Raw genomic sequence first — 23,973 nt, 5'->3', positions numbered from 1 at the left:
AAACCAATCCCCAAGCAGCATCTCCGAGGTGGGAGAGGAGGAGGGCTGGAGAATCAAGCTCAGAACCTGCTCTGGAGAAGCAGGACCACAGCGAGGCTGAAGCAGCTGCAGCTGAGCGGAGAACCCTGGGCAAGCTCTAAGCGCAGGGGCGGGGGGCGTGGAGGGGAGGCGAGAGGCCTGGCAGACCTCGGGACTCTCACCTGCACCCCTGCCCAGGCAGCTTCCTCGGGGGCCCTCCATGCTGCCCTTAGCAGGCCAAAGAGGTGGGCTCTCCTCCCTGGAGCCCTCGCTCCAAGTAGCCCTATCTCACCTAGCCCAGCTTGGGAAGCCCCAGGTCCCAAACTTCCCAGCTTGGCCGCCAAGACAAGGACTGAGGGTGTCGCCAAGAACTGCTGCTCTGCACTCTTTAGAGGGGCTGGTCAGCGCCCACCCTCACACATGGGTCCTCTTGAAGGAGGAGCCCAGCCCGGCCTAGCCTGCGCCCCCCCCCCCCCAACCCACATCTCCTCTGGTCACTTCCACAGGCGCCAAGTGCCCCACCCCAGCACACGCACAGCTGTAAGGAGCAGTCAGGGAAGCAGTGTGTGTGCACTGGCTCCCAGAATTCCTCCAAAGGGAATCTTCAGACCACAGCCCGGGCTCGGGGACCTCAGCCAGGGCTCGGGACCACAGCCTGGACGTGGGGGCCACAGCTGGGGCTTGGGCGCCGGGGTGGCAGCTCCCCTCCCCAGCCAGCTTTCCCCCTCCCTCACCCAGTGGAGGGTGAGCCAGATTAAGAGCTCAGCCTCCCGACAATGTGCAGCACATCAGACGGGGAGCTCCGAGGGGCCAGCCGTTAGCCACCCTCCAAGCTGGACACCGCTTTCCAGCTGCCCAGGCCCCCTTCCCAGGACCGCACCTCTGGGCGGCGACCTCTATACTGTTAGAGGCCTCTGTGCCCTACTGTCCCCCAGCGTGCGGACAAACGAGAGAAGAGGCTGAAAGAAAGGAGGCTCAAAAAGCTTTGCCGTACGGCTGCCTGGCTCTGTCCCCAGCCCCCACCCGGCTCAAGCTCCTGGAAACTCTCCCCCAGCCCGGCCAGCTGCCAGGAGCGGGAACCTCGCAGGAACGCAGCCCAAGCCACGTTCTAACAAGCGGCTTCCTTGGGTGCATTTTTAAGTGTCAGGCTCAGAATGCAAACGTTTCTCAGGCTCTGCAGGACAGCAGCATCTTCTAGAGGCAGATGTCAAACTGGACAGGCCCATATTAACAGCCCCAAGAAGCACCATGAGAGGAACCCTACCTCTGAACCACTCGACTGCAAACCAGCAGGATAAAGCTCAGCCTGTTTGGGGTGCCCCATCCCAGTCCCCACGGTGTCACGCCCGGCATGGGCGGGGGGCTCGCAGGCCCCACCCCAGGCCCTCTGTCAAGTCCGGGGCTCATGGAGAAGACACGTTAGTCTCTAGGCTGACTGGCCCTCAGCCTCTGACTTACCAGGAACGCCAGTCCATTTGGCTGGTGCCCAGCAAAGACCGAGGGTGATGCTCTCTGCCCGGCCCTCCACCTCCCGGCCACAGCCGCAGACATGGCCACAGTGACGCTCTGTCCGTCCCCAGGGAAGTGAGGAGCCTGACGGCGGGTAATCCCACCGGAACCAGAAACGACCTCGACCTAGCGAAGCACGGAGGCGGCTCCTGGGGGGCCCACTGGTCAGGCCGAGCGGGGCGGGCTGGGGACCGGCCCCCGCACTCCGTGCTAAATCTCTCTGCCACCTGCCGGACTGACCAGCGCCCTGGCCACCCTGGAGCCTCCAGGGGGTCCCGATTCTGGGGCCTGTCCCCAGGGAAGCAGACAGGGACAGAGCAAACGAGTCTGAGAGAAAGCCTTTCTCCCCGTCCTCCCCTTAGACGGGTCAGGGCCAGAGACCAGACGGGGCTGCTGGGAGGACGGAGGAGGATGAGCGCCAGGGCCCTGAACTGACCAGAGACTGACCTCCCCCAGCCCAGCCCCCAGGACAAAGCACCACACAGTGCCCCCCGCCAGCACTCCAAGGCGCAGAGACCAGGGGAGCGGCCGAGCCCCAGGCCCTGATTCCAGCCTCGCCTCCCAGCCCCAGCCCCAGCCTCCAGCTCGTCCATCTCGGGCCCTCTGCTCTCTCCCCCGCAGGCCACCTCCTCACGTGGCAGAATGTCCACTCTGTGACTGAGGGGCTCCTCTCCCTCTCCAGCCCGACCTGAGAAAGCCTGGAGAGCGGCTCTGTCAGCGCGGACGGGGGCCTGGGGTCGGGCCCTGACGCCACAGCGCTGACGCCCACTCTGGGGGACCGCGTGCACTGCTTCTCCCGGGGACAGCCCTGCTCCGAAATCCTCCTGCAGTTCTGAGGACCCGACGGGAACCCACTGTGGATGGTGCTGCCTGACCCCGTGATCCTGGGAGTCAGGGCCTGTGTGCGTCTTAACACTGCTGCCAGCCCCCCAGAAAGGCCGGACCCCGAGAGGCCGGAGCCCAGAGAGGCTGGCCCGGCCAGCGGTCAGGGGGAAACTAGGAAACCGACGGCTCGAACCCTGTAAGGACAGACGGCCTCTCTGGCAGGATCCAGGCTTGGGGAGGGCTCTCGCTAGGCCCCTCCTCTCTTGAAGACATCCACGCTCCAGTCTCTCCGGCGCCAGGACCTCAGACAGCGAGACGAGGACAGGGGAGGCTGCGAGAGGCCAGGGGCACAGGCACCCTTCCGTCTCCTGAGGCGCCTCGCCTGACACACACCCTTTGCTTCAACAAAACAGATGCCCCCACTGAAGAGAATGAGGCCAGAATTAAAATAAAAGCCAAATGTAAACCCAACCCGGCCTAGACTATCGGTTTTTCGTGGACCCTCAAACCAAGTGCCAACATGGCATCCGCCTGGTAGTTGGAAGGCACGTCTCTGTGTGCGTCCTTCGTTTCCGACCTTCTGAGCAAGAGAGGTCAGCGTTTCCACTTCCGGACGATCCTTCAAAGATGTTACAGGGCAAACAGCCTCGGGAGAGAGAAACAGCGTCTCCACGGGGCAGAGGCAGATGTGTTTCTAACCAGAATGCTAAGGATCTCTTGGGGTGAAGCTTCATCAGGTTTGCCCGCAGCCCCTTGAAGGGCCTGGGGTCCCTCAGGTGAGACGCAGACCCACTGTGTGTGCAGCCTCTCCCTTGACCCTCCACGACACCCCAGGGGACCTGGGCACAAGGGGAGCCCGAGTGGCCAGCGCGCTCACGTGCCCACTGTGCCACGCGCAATAAAGCACTCTGTCTGGGATCCGAGCGCCTGGGTCTCCCGCCGCACCTGCGAGCTGCGGCAGGTGGGACGTGTTCGCCTGCCAGCAGGGCGACATCTCCGACAGTTCAGTTTTTTCTTTTTAGTTCCCAGGCCAGGGACTGAACCCGCACCACAGCAGCACCCAGAGCCGCTGCAGTGACAACACGGGATCCTTAACCCCTGCACCACGAGAGCAGCCACCTTCCCAGTCCCCGACCCCACCACGTCCAGGGAGGAGTAAGAGCACCTGCCCTCAGGCCGGGCACTCTGGCGACACTGTCCCTCCATTAACCCTGACCATGGCCCCATCAAGCGCTACCACTGCTGTTACGGCAGTTGGTACCGCTGAACGCCCTGTCATCGCTTCCTGAGACAGGAAGGCTCCAAACACTTAAGTGACCTGCCTAGGGTCCCGCAGCTAAGAAAGGCACCTGCGGGTCTCCAAAGCCTTTGAAAAATAAAAGGCCAGTTTCCCTTCGGTGGTCCCGGAAGTCCCTGGGTTCCAGTTCATTCAAGGCCAGGCTTTAATCTCTTAGCGGCTGAGCTGCTTCCTCTGATGCCCGTTTCCCTGAGAAGTCCAAGAAGCTGGGCTGTGTCTGCCCAGGCCAACGAAGTGGAAGCTGGTCGTGCCCCCGTTCCTCTGGCCCACAGCCGGGCTGGCTTACCCACGATGTCTTCATAGGCGTTTTCTTCTAAAGTGCTTTTGGATCCAAACTTGGGTTGGCTCTCGGTACCGTTCTCAGTGGGAGAAGAGGGGTACAGGGACTGGAGGCTGGACGCATCCTCAAACTCAAAGGATTTTCTGTGGACAACAAGAGTACCCGTCATTCCGGCTGAAGCAGAGCCCTGCTGCCTGTTGGGGAATGGCTGGGCAGCAGCAAAGACCGGAGGCCCTGCTCACGGACCCAGCGAGGCATCAAGATGGGTCCAGACTCGCCACCCCAATGAAGAGCCAGATGGTCTGAAAGGCCCCAGCCTGGGCGCCTGCCAACCATACCCATGAGAAGCACAGCTGAAAGGGTGTCATGCATCAGGCTGTGTCGCATGCCCCGCAGCTGTCAGAGCCCCTTGTCTTCACGATGCTGCAACTACGGGTCCTGCGCCATGTCACCACCGAGGCTCTCGAGGCTCAGGGAGGTGAAGCGACAGAGGCAGGACTCGCCCGGGCTGTCCGCCTCGAGCCCCGCGCCCTGGGGCGAGTCTTCTCTGGGCGCGTCAGGAACCCAGAGCTGCTCTCCGTCTCCCCCACACCTGCTCCCAGCCAGGGCTCGGGCGCCAGGCAGGCGGCAAGGGCTCCCCCGGGGCTGTTGGGGTGGGGAAGCTGCTGGTGGTTTGCTGACAGGGGCAGGGCTGAGCCCTCGAAACAAATCACATCATTTCCGAGGTGGAACTCAGAGAGGGCCTTCTGCGGCCAGAAGCCACTTCCAGGACCCAGGCTCCCTTCAGCTAGTCACCGGCTCCTGTCCGTCCCCCGAACACCCTTCCCTCGACCGAGGACCCGCCACACCTCAGCTTCTCAGCACCAGAGCTCACAGTGCCCCCACTCTCCCACGCACCAGGCAGCTTCTCCCCGTCACCACGGACGGCCTGGCCCACCGCACCGCCTCCCTCTCCGAGCCAGGTCCCTGGAGGGAGAGGAGGAGATGCACGGAGCGAGCCTCCTCTATCCACTCCCTCGTCTCCGTCCTTTGGCTCACCTCGTGGCTGGCCCTCTGGAGAGCAGGGCCTAAGGCCGCATCTTGTCCTCAGCTCGCCTGGCTGCTCTGCATCCCTGGACACCACCCAACAGCCCACCCTCCCCGCCCTCCGTGACCCGGCACCCCCGTCCTGCCCTGCCTCCCAGGCTCCTGCGAGGGCCCCCCTTTCTTCTCGCCTCCTCGAGGCCACAGCCTCAGGCGTCCGTCCTCAGGACGCCCCTGCTCGCTCTGCACTTTCTAGGGGCCTGACGCGGGTGCCGTTTCTCCCACCTTGACGCCCACATCCCCGTCTCCGGCCCGGACTTCTCGGCCCGTTAAACATCCAGGGCCGAGCCCGGCAGCTCCTGAACGCTGGCCCACAGGCCACTGCTGGTCTGAGACAAACTGACACCGACGTAGACCCCGGGGTCACGTCCTTGGCAGGTGGTTCTCGGGTCGGCCAACACCCCAGACCAGGCTCGGCCAAGTCATCCTGAAAACCCCTCGGGAGGCACCTGTCGAGAACGACAGAGCGGTTCTCATCGGGACCAATGCGGTCAGTTTCTCCCTCGGGTCTGTAAACGGACTTCTCTTTCCTCGGCTGAACACCAGAAGCATCTGGCTTGGGTTCACACACGAAAGGAGGTAAAATGCGAGAACTGTGCTGGCACCACAGAGAGACTTACTCTCTCGCGCTCCTCAGAGGGCACATGCAGGGTAAATAGACGGCCTGTGCTCTGGGAGCTGTGTCTCTCTCTCCCCGAGAGCACAGGTTGAAATGTGCCGCTGGTCCTGCCGCAAGCAGCCTGCCCGCATCCGGTGCAGGCGTGTGTCTGTTACACACGCGGCATGTGCGTGACCCCGTGGGAACTTGGGGCGACCGACCAACCCTCTCGCTTTCCTCACTAGCCCGGGGCTCCCCGCGCTTCTACGTTTAGCTCAGCAGCTGCCTCGGGGAGGAGGCCTCCCTCCCCGCCCCCCGCCCCGTAGATGTGCTCCCTCTGGGTCTCCGCACCCCGCCCCGCCCCCGGACAGGTGGCAGGGCACAGAGCACAGCGTCTGGGACGGAGCTGTGTGTCGCTCTCCCGTCCCAGACCACCAGCTCCCTGAACAGCAGAGCCAGGCCCTCGCTGCCCGTGTCCCCTTGGCCAGCACAAGGCTTGGTGGACGGCGGCCCTGAACAGGTGCGTCTAAGAACGGATGACTACGGACGAGACAGGCTCTCGCAGGCTCAGAGTCGGGGGCACGTGCTGACGTGCGCCTAGACGTGGGATCGCCTTTAGCCACGGGCTCTTCGCGCTCACAGGTCTAAACCTTTGTGGTGTGGCTCTCTCTGCACAGGGCAAGAAAGTTTCTCCCTTAAACAGGCTGTGCCAGTGATGGAAGCTGGGAGTACGGGCTCAGACCGAGGCGTTCCCAGAGCCGAACCAACCTAAATGCCCACCTGTCTCTGGCTTAGAAGAGCAGGTGGTGGCAGGAGGGAGACAGGCCTCCTGAGGGACACTGGCGCCCAGCTGCCCCGACTCAGAGGGCAGAACGCCTGCCAACTGGCACCAACTCCAGCGGCTCCAGCTCCCGTTACTGCAATGGTGGAGGCGGCCCCGGGGGTTCAGGGTCAAGGTGCTGAGACTGACCAGGAAACCAAAACCTCAGAGCAGGTCCTTCTTGGACGTGGCCAAGAAGTAGGTGAAATGTTCTCTCTCCCCTTTTTCCAGCAGCCTCGGCTTTCAGGATCCAAAGGTCCCTCTTTGCGTGGGCCCAGGGTCCCTACATGGCCAGAGAGCCCTCGGGAAAGAGGACACGGCGTTGAAGCATCCCCCCCACGGTGCTAACGACAGCAGCGGTATTCAGGCGGTGCTCCACTCAGAGAAACCAATGCTTATGCTGGCCTTTCAGGGCGTCGGGAGGCCCAGCCCCTGAAAGTCCTCCAGGACTGCCTAGTCCATCTAAGGAAGGCGGCCCTGCCCTTCCCAAGGAGGAGGCTCCACAGGGCTCGAAGCCGAGGCCAAGCCCAGCCACCCCAGGTTCACAGCCTATGGGAGAAGCGCTTTCACGCCCCTGCTCAGGTTGAAGCTGGTTGTCCTGCAAGCACAGGACAGGCCATCCTTCCCCGCTGGCTCAGGCTGCACCTGACCTCATCGGGCTCCAGAACACGTAAGGCCCCGCCGCCAGGCTGCCTCTGCACCGGTCACTGCCCACACAGCGCTGTGCCCAGCTGCGCAGCCCCGAGGGCTCCGTTACCTGCTCTGGGCCTTGCGGTGGGCGCGCAGGTCCTTCCTGGGTCTGCGGGTGGCCGGCGGGGCTGGGGTGGAGGGCAGGGGCGGTGGAGCAGCAGGTGTGGGAGAAGGAGGTAGACCATTGCTCGGCTGACTCTTGGGGTTCTTGTCCGCCTCGTATTCGAAGGTGCGCTTGGGCTTGGGAACAGGGTTCACGGCGGGGTCGGGGGAGCTCCTCGACGAGAGCGGCTGGGGGGCCAGGCTGTTTGCAGGGGCCCCGGGCTGCGTGGCGCCCACAGAGCCGCGGCCTTCCCTCTCCGAGGGTGGGCCCGCCTCCCCCCCGACTCCGGCCCCTCCGCCTGCCCGGCCACCAGTGCTCCCCGCCGGCTCCTCCAAGGTCCCAGGCTTCCTTCTCCCTCGCTCTACGCTGTAGCAGCTGCTGGGGAGCTGGGGGAGCCCCCGGCCGGGCTGCTCCTTCAGGGCCTGTTCAATTTTCTGGATCCGACTCAGCACCGCGGAGCTCTCCTTCCTGCCGCCCTGCCCCCTGGGGCCGGGGCCGGGCTCGCTCCGGCCTGGCCGCCGCTCCAGCCGGTGGCGCGAGTCCCGGGCAGGAAGCGCCTCTCCCTCCTCCTCGGTCTCAGGGTAGGAGCACTCGGAGAAGGTCCTGCTCATCCTCCGGAGAGCCTTGAAGTCGAAGGTCTTCTCCGAGCTGCAGGGGGACGGCTCCACGCTGGCGCAGCCCGCGCCCGGGCAGCCCTCACTGGCCGTGCTCGCGCCCCCGGAGCCCTCCCGCCTCTCTCCGCACGCGCTCGTCCTGGGCGCAGCCTCCCGGCGGCCCTCCCATGCCGAGATCTTCTCCCGGATGCCCAGGCTGCAGGCGCGGGGGCCAGGGCGGTTCAGAAAGGCGCCCCGGGGGCCCGCCGCTGGCCCCGGGGCCGGCGTGCTCTGGGCGAGGGGCAGGCAGGCAGCTAGTCCCGCCACACCCCGGGCTGCCCCTGCGCCGCCCTCCGCCTGGTCATCTCTCTTGCACACGGAAGGGCTTCTGTCCAAATAACCGAAGCTGGTGGCCTTGAGGGGACAGAAGGGTGGTGAAGCGTCTGGGGTGGGGGCCTGAGGATTTGGGGGTGAAGGATCGCGGGGCTGCCAGTCCTTGAGGAGCAGCCGGGAGCCGGAGCGGCTCGGGTACCTGCAGGCTGACGTCTCACTGTCACTGAGCGGGTAGATGGGACTCCTCGGTGGGGAGAGAACTGGAGGTGGAGAGACTGACTGAGACCTGGGAGAGGAAAAAGGCAAGAACAGAGAGGGCAGTGAGCGGCCTGAGGACAGAGCTGTGCTCCTGCAGCGTCCGCATCTCTCCCACAGGACCCTCCGGCCAAGCACCCTCCAAAGCTGAGCTGGCGGAGAGCCCCAGCTCCCGACCCGCAGCCACCAAACTCAAGGGGCCCTGAGCCCCGTCTGCACAGGAACCAGCTCGAAGACAGGCCAGAGCACCCAGGACTTCGGCTGCCAGTCAGGGGCAGCAGGAGCGGGGTGTGCCGCTAAGCGCTGACCGACGGCCCCCAGGGGAGAGGGCGCGGACCTGCAGCATCTGCCCACTTCCCCGGTGTACACACACATGCCCACCCCGGCTGATCCCAAGCCACCCGCGGGACCTCACCGGACGCGGAGTTGGAAAGAGACACTAGCCATCAACTCTCATGAGCTGCTCCAAAGCGTCCCCAGCATGCCACCTCCCAGAGTGGCCCCTCGGCCACTGGAGCCCTTCGCTCTGTCCCCGGGACAAGCCCCATCGCCCCTGAGGCTTCTGCCACCAGACACAAGGTACTGCACCTCAGCGTGGGTCTTGACCAGAAATCAGATCCCCGAAGTGAGTCTCAAAAGGATCAGGAGGGCCCTTCGAGAAAGAGTCCTTCCCGCGCGCTCGTCAGGAGCTGAGCGCGGAGCAGAGACAGACGTCCTTGCAGCTCGGGCTCCAGCAGCGGCCCCGCGTCAATCTGACCTCAGGCACTCCTCCGCCCACATCAACACACAGACCTTACCGCGTCGGGACCGTTCTAAATGAATATCTTACATGTATTTACTCACTTAATCCCCACGAAAACTCTGCTACACGTTACCCTTCATCATTATCCTCACTGCGCAAATGAAAAACGCTACCAAGGGGAGACGGCGCAGTCAAGGTCCCTGAGTGGCACGTGGTGGCACCAGCACAGAGCTGCCACTGCGCCGAGGTGCTGCTCTAAAGAGGCGGCAGGGGCCTCCACCCTTCTGCGAACTGCCCTGGGCCCCCAGACACGGTTCAGCAGATGCCCCCACAGCAGGGGACACGGCCGCCTCTTGTGAACGTAGCTTCTGTGAGTGCCCCGCTCGACCACGACGCCTCCAGGTGGAGGAACCCACAAGCAGGGTCTAGCGGGTGCCTGGGGAAGGATGAACAGACGGTCAGAACGGGTCGAGGTGCGCCTGCTGGAGAGAACCAGGGCACGCTTCCGCCTCAGGCCACTCCTGCTGTCCCCTGGAGGTCGACTTTCCGACCTCTTCCCAAACCGTCTCCGATCAGAGACAGCAGGGCTCTGCCCATGCCGCATGCTACCAAGGCCCCCTGACCCCAGGCCATGGCTCCAAGGGTGGCAGCCCAGCCTCCCGGGCTCCAGAGCGCCGTGCCACACGCAGAAGGGAGCCAGCTGTCCCAGCGCCAGGCCGCCGTCACTGCTTGATCACAAACAGAAACTGCAGCCCGGGGGAGTCAGGGATTGGCCAACAAGTCCCTGTTGGGGCACAGCCTCTGGCTGCCCCCGATCAACAGGAAACCTCAGCATGCTTAAGTTGTTTTTAAAAGGGCAAGTCAAACAAGAGCCATCCCACGTGTGCCGGGGCACAGACGGGAGAAACTCGGTGCCCAGCCAAGCGCTGACCAGAGACCCTGGTCAGCCAGGAGGTGTGACAAGGGTGAGCCTCAGGGCTCCGCAGGGTGGGCAGCGCTAGCGCGACCTGCCAGGCTTGAGCCCGGGGAGAGCCCGGCCACGCAGGACCAGGCAAGGCCTGCGGCCCCTCGCTGTCCTCACAGAACCATGGGTGCGAGGCCAGCTGTCCATCCTGCAGGCCAGCGAGGGTCTGGCCCACATAGAGGGGCCTCCCTAGGTGCCCTCCAGGTGGGTCTAGCGGGTGCCTGGGGAATGACGAACCAAGAGTCAGGACAGGTCAAGGAGCGCTCACTGGAGAAGATATAACTCTGTTTCAGTGACGCCCAGTCGGAGGCGGGAGAGACGCCTGGAATCGGGGACCTTATCATGAGCTTGTTCCTTCCACAAACACTCCGTGAGCACCGTGAGGTACGAGGCCCTGCTCGATACGAGAACAAACAAGAGGCAGACGTTCCCGTCCTCCCGAAGCGCCCGTTCTGGTCAGAGGCAGCCAGCGCCCACGGGCCGCGGGGTCTCTCAGGCAGCCGTTCACACGGCCTGCGGCCGCATCTCGGCCGACGTTCGGAGAACCTGCTCCCTAGAGCTGCATCTCCCTCCCTTCAGGAGAGGGTTCACCAGGCCATGAAGCCACTGCCACCCGGCTCCGGGTCTGTTTGCTCTCAGCAAGCTTGCCGTGCTCTCAGGAAGGGTGATTCTTTACCCTCCCTCAGCAGTTCAAACACAGAGAAAGCCTCCCGAGTTAGGAACTTCTCTCAATGCCGAGCCTGCTTTAACTGAGGTTTGGTTTTTCTCCTCTGGTTAAAGACAAAATAGAGAAGAGCCTGGCCTTCCCCTTCAAAGGTGCCGGTCCTCAGATCTTGGCTGATCTGGGACCCAGAGCTGCAAACCCCTCTCCCAGGCTCCCCACACAGGCCAAGCCCCACATGCCCCAGAAAATGGGGGTGAAAAGGGGGCCTGCCACGTGCTCTGCAGCCCGGGATCAGGACTCATCACAGAGAAGGCGGCGCAGGCTGACTCCACGCTCACGCCCCCGCCCCAGGCACTCGCGGTCCCTGGAGATGCCCGCAGCCCCCTCCCGACACACTCGCGCCTCAATGTGCTCACGGCCTCCAATGCGCTCGCGCCCCGAGGCTCACCTGAGGGCAGAACTCCCTGCATCTCTCCGCAGGCTCCTGATCCTACACCTTAGCAGGAATGCGGCCACGGGCAGAGCCACTGCACTCTGAGCTGCCATTTCAACCCCTCAAAACTGTTTAAACTACATCACAGGGTGTTGTACCAGGCACACGAGATTGTGGACGGGCCATGGTGCCATCGACTGTAACTGCCAGTGCCCGAGGTAAGGGCCGCGCCAGGTTCCCCAGGCCTGCTGCTCTCAGCAGAGGCACACGAAGGTCAGCCGTGGGGCTGAAGTTCCAGCAGAGCCGCTGACAAGTTAGGTGACTTTGAGTAAAAAATCTTCTCTAAACCGCGGTTTCCGCACCTGTCAATGGAGGCCAAAGGACCACCCCGCCTCGGGGGACTGTCCTTCGGGGACGGAGATCATACACACGCACGCTGAGCTCAGTGGCCAACGCCCAGGACTCAATCTCGGCTTACTAAGAAGAACCGCTTGGGAAACGTTTCCGAAGACTTTGCCTCTGTCCTTGGATTTGAACTTCTGGGGCGGGAGGGGAAGGACTGAGTGAAACACGGTCGCGAGTTCTTCGCAGCCCCCGCATCCAAAGGCACCCCCTGAATCTAGGCGGACCTGGCGATTTGATTCCATGAACAGAAGAAGGTGGAAATGGGTTTTGTCTGGGTTCCGAACTTGAGGACTCCAGAAGCCCTGCAGTTCCCGCCCGCACAGACGTGGAGTCGGAAAGCCCGCCCGTCCTTCAGAGGACGGGAGCCACGCGCCACGCACCTGGGGCCCCTCGGCCAACTGGCACACGAGTGAGGCCATCCCGACCCAACCCGGCAGCGAGCCCAGAAAGCGCGGGGACCCCGGCAGAGGGGCCGCCCGGCACGCGGGGGGGCGTGAGGAAGAGCGGGCAGTTCTGAGCCGCGAAGCCTTCGGGTGCTTTGCCAGCAGGCGTGAGGCCGGGCACTGGTGCCCACACTGCGGCACACGACTGGCCGAAGCCACACCCACGGGAGAGGGCGTGAGGGTAGGAAGACTGGAGACGGTGCCTGCTGGGGCCTCCAGGTTTCCCCTCTTGAAAAGAAGCATCTACAGGGCCCTCCTGGGCCTGACTCCCCGTGACTTCTGGGTGACAGAGAGGCCTCCTCTTCCGTCTGCAGGTCCTCTGTCAAGAGGACCAGCCCGCAAGGAACTGCGCGCGCTTCGGGCTGTCTCAGCGCAGCGGCTGAGTGGACTCCGCATCTGCGAAGGACGCGCACGTCTGCGACCAAGACAGACCGGGGACAGTCCGTGTTTCCCCAGGACCCGACCGCAGCACACACCCCCAGGCGAGGCGACACCGCTCTCACCCCGGAGAAACTGTTTTCTCCCTGTGCGATGCTGGGATGTGTAATGAGAAACACGTCTTTGGCCTTCATTCCCCTCTCGGAGGTCCCGAATCCTCAGACTCTCCTAAGTGTTGAGGACGACAGAGTTGTCTTTTGCTGATGAAGCGACTGTGGGCCGCACCTAAGGCTGGCTGCCAGGACCAGTGATCTTGCCATGGGGCTGGGGGGGGGGGCTCGAGGGGGACCACCAATGGCTTAATCCACACGACCGCCGAAGGACAGGGTTCAGGGAGCTTCCGACGGGTGCATCGGAATCCTTCTACCTGTCATCACGCCGGGTCCAAGCTCCGTGGGGACAGAAGCCCCTTTATTAGACAGCTCACCTTATGTGTCTCTTTGGCTGGCTGCGGACCTGTGTCCTCTGAGAGCCTCTGGAATACACTGGTAACCTAGTGAGTAAACGGGTTTCCCGAGTTGAAGCCCCCAGCTGACACCACGGGACAGAGACGAGCCTTCCTAGCGCGTCCCCCCGAACTGCGACCGGTGGTCTAATAAAGGACTGTCAATGGCTTAAGCCACCACGTTTAGGGCCGTTGGTTTTGCAGCGAAAAGTTACCAGACCGTACTGACCACATCACCCTTGGATTCTCGCAAGCGTCTCAGGCGACCGGGGGCCCAAGGCCAAGAGCCCTTAAGGGTGGTGTGCCAGAGCCAGGACAGGCTCTGCCAAAGCGCCTTTCACCCGCAGCCCTACTCTCCGGAGGGCCTCTTCTCTGCAGGCTCTTACCCGCTTCCGGAAACCTAAGGCACGGGGCCGGCTCTGGACCCACTGTGGCAGCGGGAGCTCACGATCTCGTCGGATTCCAACATACCATGAACTGAAGCCTCTTTTGCACGGAAACCTCCAAACGTGAGTTCAAATTATAGCTCCACCGCGGATGGGCTATAGAAGGGTTTGGGTTTCTCACACATAACATCAAGCAACTGAGCTAAATGAACCCCAAGGCCCCCTTGATTCTAACAGTCCGAACCATGATGTACTGGGCCTCCAAAGAGTCAACTGAGGAGGGGGATGAGCCTACACAAATTACCCCCCTTCTGGGCACTAGAGGATCCGTGCCTTTGAGGCGCTCAACCAAGGGCTCTCAGCGTGAGCGCAGAGACGAGGGGGCCCTTCCTGAACGGCCAGGAAAAGCCCTGGGCGGAAGGAACGTTTGCATCCAGACTGGCAGGTGTAGAGTCTGCCTCGGAGGCAGTGAAAGATAAAGGTACAAAGAAACCAGAGATTCCCACAAACGCCTTACACACCAGACCAGGTCTGACTGCACCCACAGAGGACGGGCACTTCTGCGCAGGGAGATCCCACGAGAATGTCGTCCCATCAGACGGAAGGGACAGGAGCGTGGGGCTTGCGACCCTCCCCTCGTTAGCTCTGCGTCCTTGGGAAGCAGCTCCCTTCTCGGGGACTGTTACCTCATGTGCCAAACAAGTGGGTGAGACTGAATGAGCTCGAAGGCTTCTTTTCAGCTCGGACTTTCTCAGAGTCTAGGGACTGAATGGAAAGGGAATCCCAAGTTCACAGGCCCCCTGTGGACGGGTCCAAGTTAGGACTCAAGTAGTACAGGAGGCTGTGCTCTCGGGGGCTGTGCTCCCAGCCATCAAGACGACTGGCCAACAGTTACTGTCTTCTAGGTGTCAGACCTTGTTTCCAACTCGGGGGGAGAGGGAAGGAACTCAGCCAAAGTCCTTGACCCCAGGAAGTCTATACTGTCACAGGAGCCCAAGGTTCCCACACACATGTCCAGAGGCAACGTTCCTGGAACGCACCTGACAGCCTCTACTTGCAAGTCACAACCACCCAGCTGCTGGGGCTGCATCATGAAGAAGCCACTGAGGACATCGGCAGGCAGGACACGTCTTCTGGAAGAGGCCCTGCTGCCTACCGAGTCTTAAAACATAAGTGAAATACCCCGAGAATAGCAAGTGGCAAAGTTCACCCCGTCGAGGGAGCTGAATTAGCTCTAAACATAACACCGTCTTGTTTCCAAGTCACCAAGCTGCTTCTAGCCCCACCCAGGTCATCGAGGCCAAATCGTAAAGCCTGACCTCCGGAAGGCAGAGGAGCTTTGAGAGTCTTCCCTCCCCCCAGAAAGGGAAGCCATCAAATCTAAGGAGCCAGAGTGGGAAGGGCCTAGGGAGGGGACAGCAGGCTGGGCTCGCCGACAAAGAGACGGGAACCTGCTCCAGGGGCCCAGACTCAGCAAAGGACAGAAATCTGGTGGGCAGATGAAAGGCTCAGACGTCCTCCTCCTACACATCCCGCCCCATCGAGGCTGCGCTGCAAAGGAAAGCGACAAGCGTAAATCAGCAAGACACCCAGAGCGACCTAGTAATGACAGGAAACCCAGGACCGTTACCCCAAACTGGCTTCCGCGTGGCACCCGGTGAAGTCTTATTCAAACGGAGGCTGCAGCCTGGCATGTACCTACCTGGGCAGGTCCCCACAGCCCCCTCCCCCCGCCCCCGCCCCCGCCCTTCTCCATATATCCCCTGCCCGCAAAGCTAGACACAAACGCCCTCGGCATCCCTGGGCTCCTCTGCCTCCATGTGCAGGTCCTCAGAGAGCGAGGGAGTCCAAGGTCCCGCCGTCCAAGACTCAAGCACCCCTGCACTCCCCGAGCAAAGCGGCAGCCACACCTGGAGTCTTCTCCCACTGGGACTCCTGGGCTGGCAGGGATGAAAGGGCCCAAACATACCCCGGAGCCCAGCCCCTCTGGGGAGAGCCCACTGGCGACTCCCTAAATGAACTGCTGACTGACCGCCCCACTCAGCCCGAAGAACGGCCCAGACAGGGCCGGGGGGATGCAGCCAGACACCCACCAGAGAACCACAACCAAGCCCGGCAGCAGCTCTGACGGGGGAGTAGCTCCACGGGGGCCCAGGACTCTGTGCAAGAGCCCGACAAGGCGGGGAGGGCGCGGGGGAAGCGGGAACGTGGCGGGAAGGAAGGGAAGGGAAGCCTCGAGGAGAAAGTGCTTTTTCAGGCACATCGGAGGCTCAGCTATTTAGGAACCCCACGCATCACGCTGTGATGGCGAGCACGCTGGGAAGCGAAGGGAAGCGTAAGTTTAAGACGTTTAAAAACATGCAGGTCTGGACTCCAAAGAGAAACTCAGGCACCTGTCAACCCCCCCAGCTCCGCTCCGTGACGTCACAGAAACAGCATCTCCCACCCCCACCCCCCAGTGGAAACCGGAAGAAAACATGACAACTTGAAGGAGCTGAGGGCTGCATGTGGTAATTTCTAATTCAGCTTCTAAATGTGTGACTTCTTTTAATTGAAGAATAAAATGGCTCATCCACACATAATGCTTATTTCGCCCTTATAGTCTCACATCAAAAACTGGGGACCGTAATTCCAGTCTCCACCTGCCAACTCGCCGCAGGCAGACGGCCAAGGAAGAAATGCCACCAGCCTGGGGAGAGGCCGGCACAGCGGTTCCCGAGCAGCAGACAAAGACTCCAAGACCTGGACCTGAGTCTGCCTTGGCCACCAACATGCTCGGGGGCATCCAGGTTTTCCATCCGCTGGACCCAAGACGGTGTTGGTCCTCGCCATTCTCGGCCTCCCCCCCATTCTCGGCGGGGGAGCCAGTGTGCAGGCAGCTCCGTCCAGGTGAGAGAGGGCAGGTGGGCGGCTTTTCCGGCCCTTGCTCCCGCAGAGCAGCTATTCCACCTGTTTAAGCCCCGGGCGCTTGCAGGCTGACCAAGTCAAAACCTACCAATTTCTGCTCTGCTGGCACAGTCCACCCAGGACGTTTCAGCTGGGACAGACCCTGCACGTTTGGGGTTCAGAATGCCTCCCGTCTCCGTCACACCAGCCCTCCTCAGGGGCTGCCCGCTGGGCCCCACTCTTCCAAGTGTATCTGGATTCCAGCTCTGAGTAAACCAAACATCTGCCACTACCTCTGGCCAGACCGAGTGTGCCACACGCCCCTGAACCCATCCTGCTACGGTGCAGCCAGATCTCCAGGGAGGAACCAGCTTAGCCCCAGTCTCCAATGAGGGTCCTTTGCATCGGGATCCACCGAGGGGCTAAGGTTCCAAAAGCCACATCTTTCCACCTGAGCTTCAGCAGAAGGGGCTGTGGAAGGTGAGTGGCTTTAAAGAAAGGGCTTCTTCCAGGCCTTGACCAAGAAGAAGCCCTGGCGACAGCTGGACGTCCACCTGCCAGCTTTGGAAGCTTCTATCCCATCACAGGAGGGAGCTACCACCTCCCGAGTGGCTTTTTGCCAGACACGATGCTGCGCGCTGACACGTGCTCTCTCCCTTCATCCTCACAGAAACTCTGCGAGACAAACACTCCCGTTGTTTTCCAGATGAGCCACCAGAATTTTAGCGGGCACAAGAAAATGCCCTGAGACCGCACTCTCTGGTAAGCAGGTAGCGCCTGGCTCTCAGAACCACGATGCTCACCACTCGCACGCGGCAGGAACCTAGCCCAGGACCCAGGCCATTCGGTGTCCTGCCCTCCGGGGAGCCCCTGCTCCCCTGCTCCCCTGCTCACCTGCTCAGAGTCCCCCGAGGGGCCTTAGTGCCCCCAGCTCTGTGGGCGAGGCCGGAATTCTTGTTGGCGGTCATGGTCATTTCTGCTCTCTGCACACACAGAGCCCTGCGAAGAAGACAAGACCTGTTAGCCAGTTTCCGTGGGCACCAAAGCACCGCAGACACTTCCAGGTGACCTCCTGCGGTTTGCAGCAGGAACCACGTTCCCACATACATGTACTTTCATGTGTTCCAGCTTAGGAGCCTCAAGGGCGCCCTGATCTGTGCGGAGAAGGAGGCTGTGAGCCAACAGGGAACACGTAAGTGCACAGAAAATGAGGAAAAACTCGGTCTCCGTCCCGCCTCTTCTCATCTCTCAAGCTGGAATTCCTCAAACTTCTGGCCACACGGCCTTTGTGAAGCTGCCGTATTTGTATCCCTCCTAAACAACCATTTACGATTTTTCTTGAGTCAACCTAAAACTGACTTTTCTTAAAATATTTAACCCTGTTCTGAATAATCATTCATTCGACAAATACTGAGTGCCCACGTCCTGGGCACTGCTATCCAGCGAAGAATGAGAGCCTCTGCTCTCACGGAGCTTACGTCCTCGTGCAGGGAAGCAGACAACCAGCATGCGCGTGTCACGTGTGTGTGTGTGTGTGTGTGTGTGATACATAAGTGCACATCTGTGTGTCATATGTACGGTGATAAGAGGGAGGGAAAAATGAACCACGGTGGAGGGAGAGTGAAGAAGCTCTCATTTTCCACACGATGTTCAGGGCAGAACAGCCTAACACGGTGACATCTGAGCCACCACCACGAGACCAGGAGCTAGCACACTTTCAACACCCATTAAAATAAAGTTAATATACTGTTTTTGTTTTTGCAGTTTTTTCTTGTTGTTGAATTCCAGTCATATAGCGTTGTGGTCGGAAAAGATTCTTGATATGATTTCAACTTTCTTAAAGTTGCCGAGGTTGGACTTGTAGCCCAGGATGCGATCAATCTTAGAGAGTGTTCCGTGTGCCCTTGAGAAGAATGTGTATTCTGCTGCTTTTGGATGGAGTGTCCTACGCATATCTATTAAGTCCATCTGGTCTAATGCGTCATTCAGGGCCTGTGTTTCCTTATTGATTCTCTGTCTGGATGATCTGTCCATGGCTGTAAGTGGAGTGTTACCGTCCCCCACTAAGATTGTGTTATTGTCAATTTGTCCTTTTAAGGTTGTTAGCAGTTGCCTTATATATTGTGGCGAACCTATGTTGGGTGCATAGATAATTAAAATTGTGAAATCTTCTTCTTGGATTGATCCTTTGATCATTATGTAGTGACCTTCCTTGTCCCTTAAAATAGTCTTCATTTTAAAGTTTATTTTGTCTGATATGAGTACTGTGACTCCAGCTTTCTTTTGATCCCCGTTTGCATGGAATATTTTCTTCCATCCTCTCACTTTCCATTTGTACGTGTCCCTAGAAGTGAAGTGGGTCTCTTGAAGACAGCATATGTGTGGGTCTTGTTTTTGTGTCCATTCAGCCAGTCTGTGTCTTTCGGTTGGGGTGTTTAGTTCGTTAACATTTAAGGTAATTATTGATATGTATGTTCTTATTGCCATTTTATTAATTGCTTTGAATTTTTGTTGCTCTTTTCCCTTCTACTCCTGTTCTCTCCTCTTGTGGTTTGATGACTATCTTTAGTGTTGTATTTGAGTTGATTTTTCGTATTTGTTTATCAAGTGTAGATGTTTGGTTTGCAGTTATTCTGAAGTTTTGATCTAAGAGTCTATATATAAATGAGATTGTTTTAAGTTGTTGGTCTCTTAATTGCAAGTGCATCTCCGGTGTCCTGCATTTGTACCCACCTCTTCTCATGATTTCGGATTTTGGTGGTATAATCATGCATGGATGATTTCGTATCTTTACTGTATATATACCTTTACTGGTGGGCCTTGTCATTTGTGGAATTTTTGTTTCCTGATGCTGGCTTTTCTTTCCTGCATAGAGAAGTTCCTTTAGTATTTGTTGTAAGGCTGGTTTAGTGTTGCTGAATTCTCTCAGCTTTTGCTTATCTGTGAAGGTTTTGATTTCTCCTTCAAATCTGAAGGAGAGCCTTGCTGGGTAGAGTCATCTTGGTTGGAGGTTTTTTCCTTGCATCACGTGAAGTATATCATGCCACTCCCTTCTGGCCTGCAGAGTTTCCGCTGAAAAATCTGCCGATAACCTTATCGGGGTTCCCTTGTATGTGACTTGTTTCTTTCCCCTAGCTGCTTTCAGGATTTTCTCTTTGTCTTTAATTTTGGTCAGTTTGATTAACATGTGCCTCGGGGTGTTCCTCCTTGGGTTTATTTTGTATGGTACTCCTTGTGCTTCCTGGGTTCCTTTCCCATGTGAGGGAAGTTTTCAGCTATTATCTCTTGGAATATTTTTTCTGTCCTCTTCTCTCTCTCTTCTCCGTCTGGCACCCCTATAATACGGATGTTGGTGCATTTAACATTGTCCCAGAGTTTCCTGAGACTCTCTTCATTTTGTTTTCAATCTTCTCTTTTCTGTTCTGCATCCATAATTTCCACTGATCTGTCCTCCACCTCGCTTGTTTGTTCTTCTGCCTCCTGTATTCTGCTCTTGGCTGCTTCTAATGAATTTTTTATTTCAGTTATTGTATTCTGCATCTCTTCTTGCTTAAGTTTTATATCTTGTATCTCTTTGCTCAGTGTTTCCTGTAAATTATCCATCTTTGCCTCCAGTTTATTTCCAATGTCTTGCATCATCTTCAGTGTCAACAGTCTAAAGTCTTTTTCCTAGAGGCTGAGAATCTCCTGATCACTTAGCTGTTTTTCTGGGGTTTTTTGTTTCTCCCTCATCTGAATTATAGTTCTCTGTCTTTTCATTTTTAGAGGGTTTTGGTGTGGTGACCTTTTACAGATAATAGAGTTGTATAAAGTTAATATACTGTAATGTATTTAAGTTCTTACAAAGTAAAGAATGAATGAACACGTACATGTACAGTTAGTTAATATATCACTATGTTTGAGGAAATACTATCTTATGCTAAACTAATGAAAGGAAGAAAAAGGTTAAAACTTGAGGGTACATCTAGACTAGAAAGGAAGAAGTAAAATTATCTCTTATTTGCAAATGGTATGATCCTGTATGTAGAAAATCACAATTTCACTAAAATACTTTGGGTTTTTTTTTTTTTTTTTTTTGGCTTTTTGCCATTTCTTGGGTTGCTTTCGAGGCATATGGAGGTTCCCATATGGAACTAGGAGTCCAATCGGAGCTGTAGCCACCAGCCTACGCCAGAGCCACAGCAACACGGGATCCGAGCCGCGTCTGCAACCTATACCACAGCTCACGGCAACGCCGGATCCTTAACCCACTGAGCAAGACCAGGGATCAAACCCACAACCTCATGGTTCCTAGTCAGATCGCCAACCACTGTGCCATGATGGGAACTCCATAAAACACTCTTAAACTAAGGTATAAAGTCAAGCAAGTTTGCAGGATATAGAGTACTATTTTATTTATTTATTTATTTTTGTCTTTTTAGGGCTGTACCCACTGCATATGGAGGTTCCCAGGCTAGTGGTGAAATTGGAGCTGTAGCCACCAGCCTACTCCATAGCAATGCCAGATTTGAGCCGTGCCTGCGACCTATACCACAGCTCATGGCAAAGCCGGATCCTTAACCCACTGAGCAAGACCAGGGATCGAACCTGCATCCTCATGGATATTAGTCAGAGCCTCTGAGCCACGATGGGAACTCCCTAGAGTAATACTTTATAACCCATTTTTTTTATATATATACAAGCAATGAACAATGTAAAAATGAAATAGAGAAAAACCACTCCATTAATGTAACAGCAAAAAGAATATTAGTAATGTATTTAATAAAAGAAGTGCAAGACTTATACACTGCAATCAATCTACAAAATACCATTGAAAGAAATCACAGAAGACATAAATAAATAGCAAGATATACCATGTTTATAATCCAAAAAACTCAAAGTTGTTAAGACGGCAATAGTCCCCGAACTGCTGTACAGACTGAACAGAATACCTATTGACTGCAGAAAATGACAGTCTGATAACTGAATGCGGAGCAGTGAAAACCATCTTGAAAGAGAAGAGTACAGTTGGAGCACTTGGACTGAACAGCTTCAAACACACTATACGAAGCCACAGTAACCCAGTAATCCAGTATGGAGAGACACAAAAATAGACACAGAAACCTACCGAACAGAATCCAGAGCTGAGGAATAAACCTATACATTTATCGCCAAGTGATTTTCAACAAGGATGCTGAAGAGAACAATTCGCAAGGGAAAGAGAGCCTTTTCAACGGGGCTTAGACAGCTGGATATTCATGTGCAAAGGAATAAAAGTGCGACCATTATCCCACTCTTGGACCACACCAAAAACAAAGTGCAAATGGATTACAGACCTAAAAGTAAGAGTTAAAATTATAAAAGCAAAACCTGGAAGAAAACATGGATGTAAACCTCGGTAATGCCAGATTAGGCAACGGTTTCTTAGCCAGGACACCAAAAGCACCAAACAACAAAAGAAAAAAGACATCAGCTGTGAACCTATCAAATTTTTTGTGCTGTAAAAAACTCAAGAAAGTAAAAAGACACCCATCAATGGGAGGGTTATGTGCAAATCATGCATATCTGCTAAAAATCTTGTACCCAGAACATACATAAAGAACACTTTCAATTCAGTAACAAAACCACAAAATCCAATTCAAAAGCAGACAAAGGATTTAAACAGACATTTCTCCAAAGGCATCAAATTGGCCCCAAAGCACAGGAAAGACGTTCAACATCACTAGTCCTCAGGGAACACAAATCCAAACCACCATGAGTTACCACCTCACACACCAGGATGGCTGTGACCAAAAGGACAGATGGAAACAAGTGCTGGTGAGGCTGTGGACAAGTCAGAACCTTCGTTTCCTGCTGGTGGGAACGTAACGTCGTACAGCCCCTTTGGAAAACAGTTTGGCAGTTCCTCGAAAGGTGACAGAAAGGCGTTCCCTGGTGGCGCCGCAGGTTAAGGACCTGGCACTGGTGCCACCACAGGAAAAAACAGTGACTCACAGCCTACAACCCAGTGATGTACACCCTACAACCCAGTATGATCTACGCTGGGTGTTCAGCCAAGAGAAACGGACACGTCCACACAGACACCTGGACCAATGTTCATGGCAGCAAAGACGCAGAGACAACTTCCTCGAAGGAGGAACTCATTAACAGAACGTGATACACCCATACAAGGGAATATTACTCAGGCATAAAAAAAGAATGTATTCTAGGAGTTCCTGCTGTGGCACAGTGGGTTAAGAATCCGACTGCAGCAGCTTGGGTCACTATGGAGGCATGGGTTAGACCCCCAGCAGTGGGTTAGAGGATCTGGCATTGCCTGATCCCTGGCCCAGGAACTTCTGCGGGGCAGCCATTCAAAAAAAAAAAAAACAAAAACAAAACAAAAAAAGAGACATATATTCTACAACCTGGATGAACCCTGATACCATTTTTATGAAATGTCCAAAACGGGCAAATCTACAGAGACAGAGATAAATGAGTGGCTGCTTAGGGTTGGGTGGACGGTGGCAGAATGAGGAGTGAATGCAATGCGTATAGGGTTTCTTTTGGGGGTGAGAAAAGGTTCTAGAATTAGATAGATAGCGGCGATGGTTGCATAACCCTGTGAATAAATTAAAAACAAACGAACTGTACACTTTACATGGGTGAATTTTATGGTCGGTGAATTACACCTCAATACAGTTGTTCGAATTTTTTTAGGAATGTTAAGCGGCTTGCAGTGGATGTAAGAGACCAGGACACGGCACACACGACACGGCAGACACTCTCCCTGCGCGTTCTGGCCTCGGCGGCCACCTCCTTCACAGAAGCTCAGGAGCAGGCGTCAGCGTTTCTCACTGTGACCACGTTCTCAGCTCACGGAGCACAATGAAGGCCATCGGAATGCAAAAGCTAAACGTGCTTATTTGTGGCCGCTAATGACCTTGACCCTGGAGGTCATCTTATTCATTATCTCGGTACAAGTGAGTGATGGGTCTCAATGATAAAAAATAAGCCCAGACCTAACTCTTAGTAGCTGTAAATGTTCCCTAATTTCAATATGAAATGCACTGTCTCTAATCTCCTTGACCTCGTGCAAGCTCTCAGGGCTGTCGTTTTGGTGATGGTGGTAGCGTGAAGAGGGCGCTGAAAGGGAGGAAGCGGCCGGCAGGGGACAGCAGGTGACAACATGTGCAACATCCCTCCCAAAGTGAACGCGGCAGATGCTTTTAGAAAAAGAAAACAAATCCTGAGCTTTACTTTTGTCCTTCATGAAAAGTCTTCCCGATCTATTGGGAAAAAAAGCCCTTATAAACTCGAGTGTGCAGCATCACGTATCAAGTATATGTATCAAGTTCACAGCATGACACGTGAAGTACACATACAAAGCACGCGGCTAATGCATAAAGCACACGCATAAGACACACGGTGTAACGTACACAGTCCGCGTATAAGGAACACGACGTAATGTATAAGGTACACAACATAACGTGTCGAGGGTTCGGCATCCTGCTGCTGCTGCTGCTGCTGCTGCTGGGAGGAGGAGAAGGAAGACGGGAGTCATTCCTGCCACCAGAGCACCCGCGTGCACCCGCTCTGCAGGCTAGCCTTTCCCGCGTCAGCCCAGTGCCGGGTTAAGTGCTTGGTTTACGGCTGTGCGCCAAGGTGCAAAGAAGGGGAAGGAGATGCAGCTTCTGGAGACTTTCCCAGGCCACTTCTCAGGGTCCTCACGGGGCTCAGTGCTGCAAGGAAGCAACTCGCCCAGGAGGCTTTCAACTGTGCCCGTGGTAACGAGAGTCACAGTA

General features: G+C 56.9%; 1 protein-coding gene across 36 annotated transcripts in view; it reads right to left on the bottom strand.

Moving 5' to 3' along the window:
* Window positions 1-23,973, bottom strand: part of DENND2B (DENN domain containing 2B) — a 143,065-nt gene that overhangs the window by 20,915 nt on the left and 98,177 nt on the right. For 17 of the 36 annotated variants that reach the window (XM_084974788.1, XM_084974784.1, XM_084974792.1 and 14 more), the window contains 3 exons: window positions 17,105-17,209; window positions 7,188-8,435; window positions 3,936-4,072 (listed from right to left, as the gene is read on the bottom strand). In XM_084974788.1, the coding sequence (XP_084830914.1) occupies window positions 3,936-4,072; window positions 7,188-8,435; window positions 17,105-17,184 (1,465 nt within the window). In that variant the 5' untranslated portion in view covers window positions 17,185-17,209. Of the gene's footprint in view, window positions 1-3,935; window positions 4,073-7,187; window positions 8,436-17,104; window positions 17,210-23,607; window positions 23,697-23,973 lie in introns of those variants that run through there. The other 19 variants (XM_084974806.1, XM_084974805.1, XM_084974802.1 and 16 more) reach the window with 9 other exon arrangements.

Source organism: Sus scrofa, chromosome 9 (genome assembly GCF_054392235.1).
Source record: "Sus scrofa isolate SSC_HxYL_T2T_F1_AM1 chromosome 9, Sscrofa_HxYL_maternal_Yorkshire_Landrace_v2.0, whole genome shotgun sequence".
Classification (NCBI taxonomy): domain Eukaryota; kingdom Metazoa; phylum Chordata; class Mammalia; order Artiodactyla; family Suidae; genus Sus; species Sus scrofa.
The sequence above is the reverse complement of the archived record's forward strand: the minus strand, read 5'-3'. Positions and strand labels throughout refer to the sequence as shown.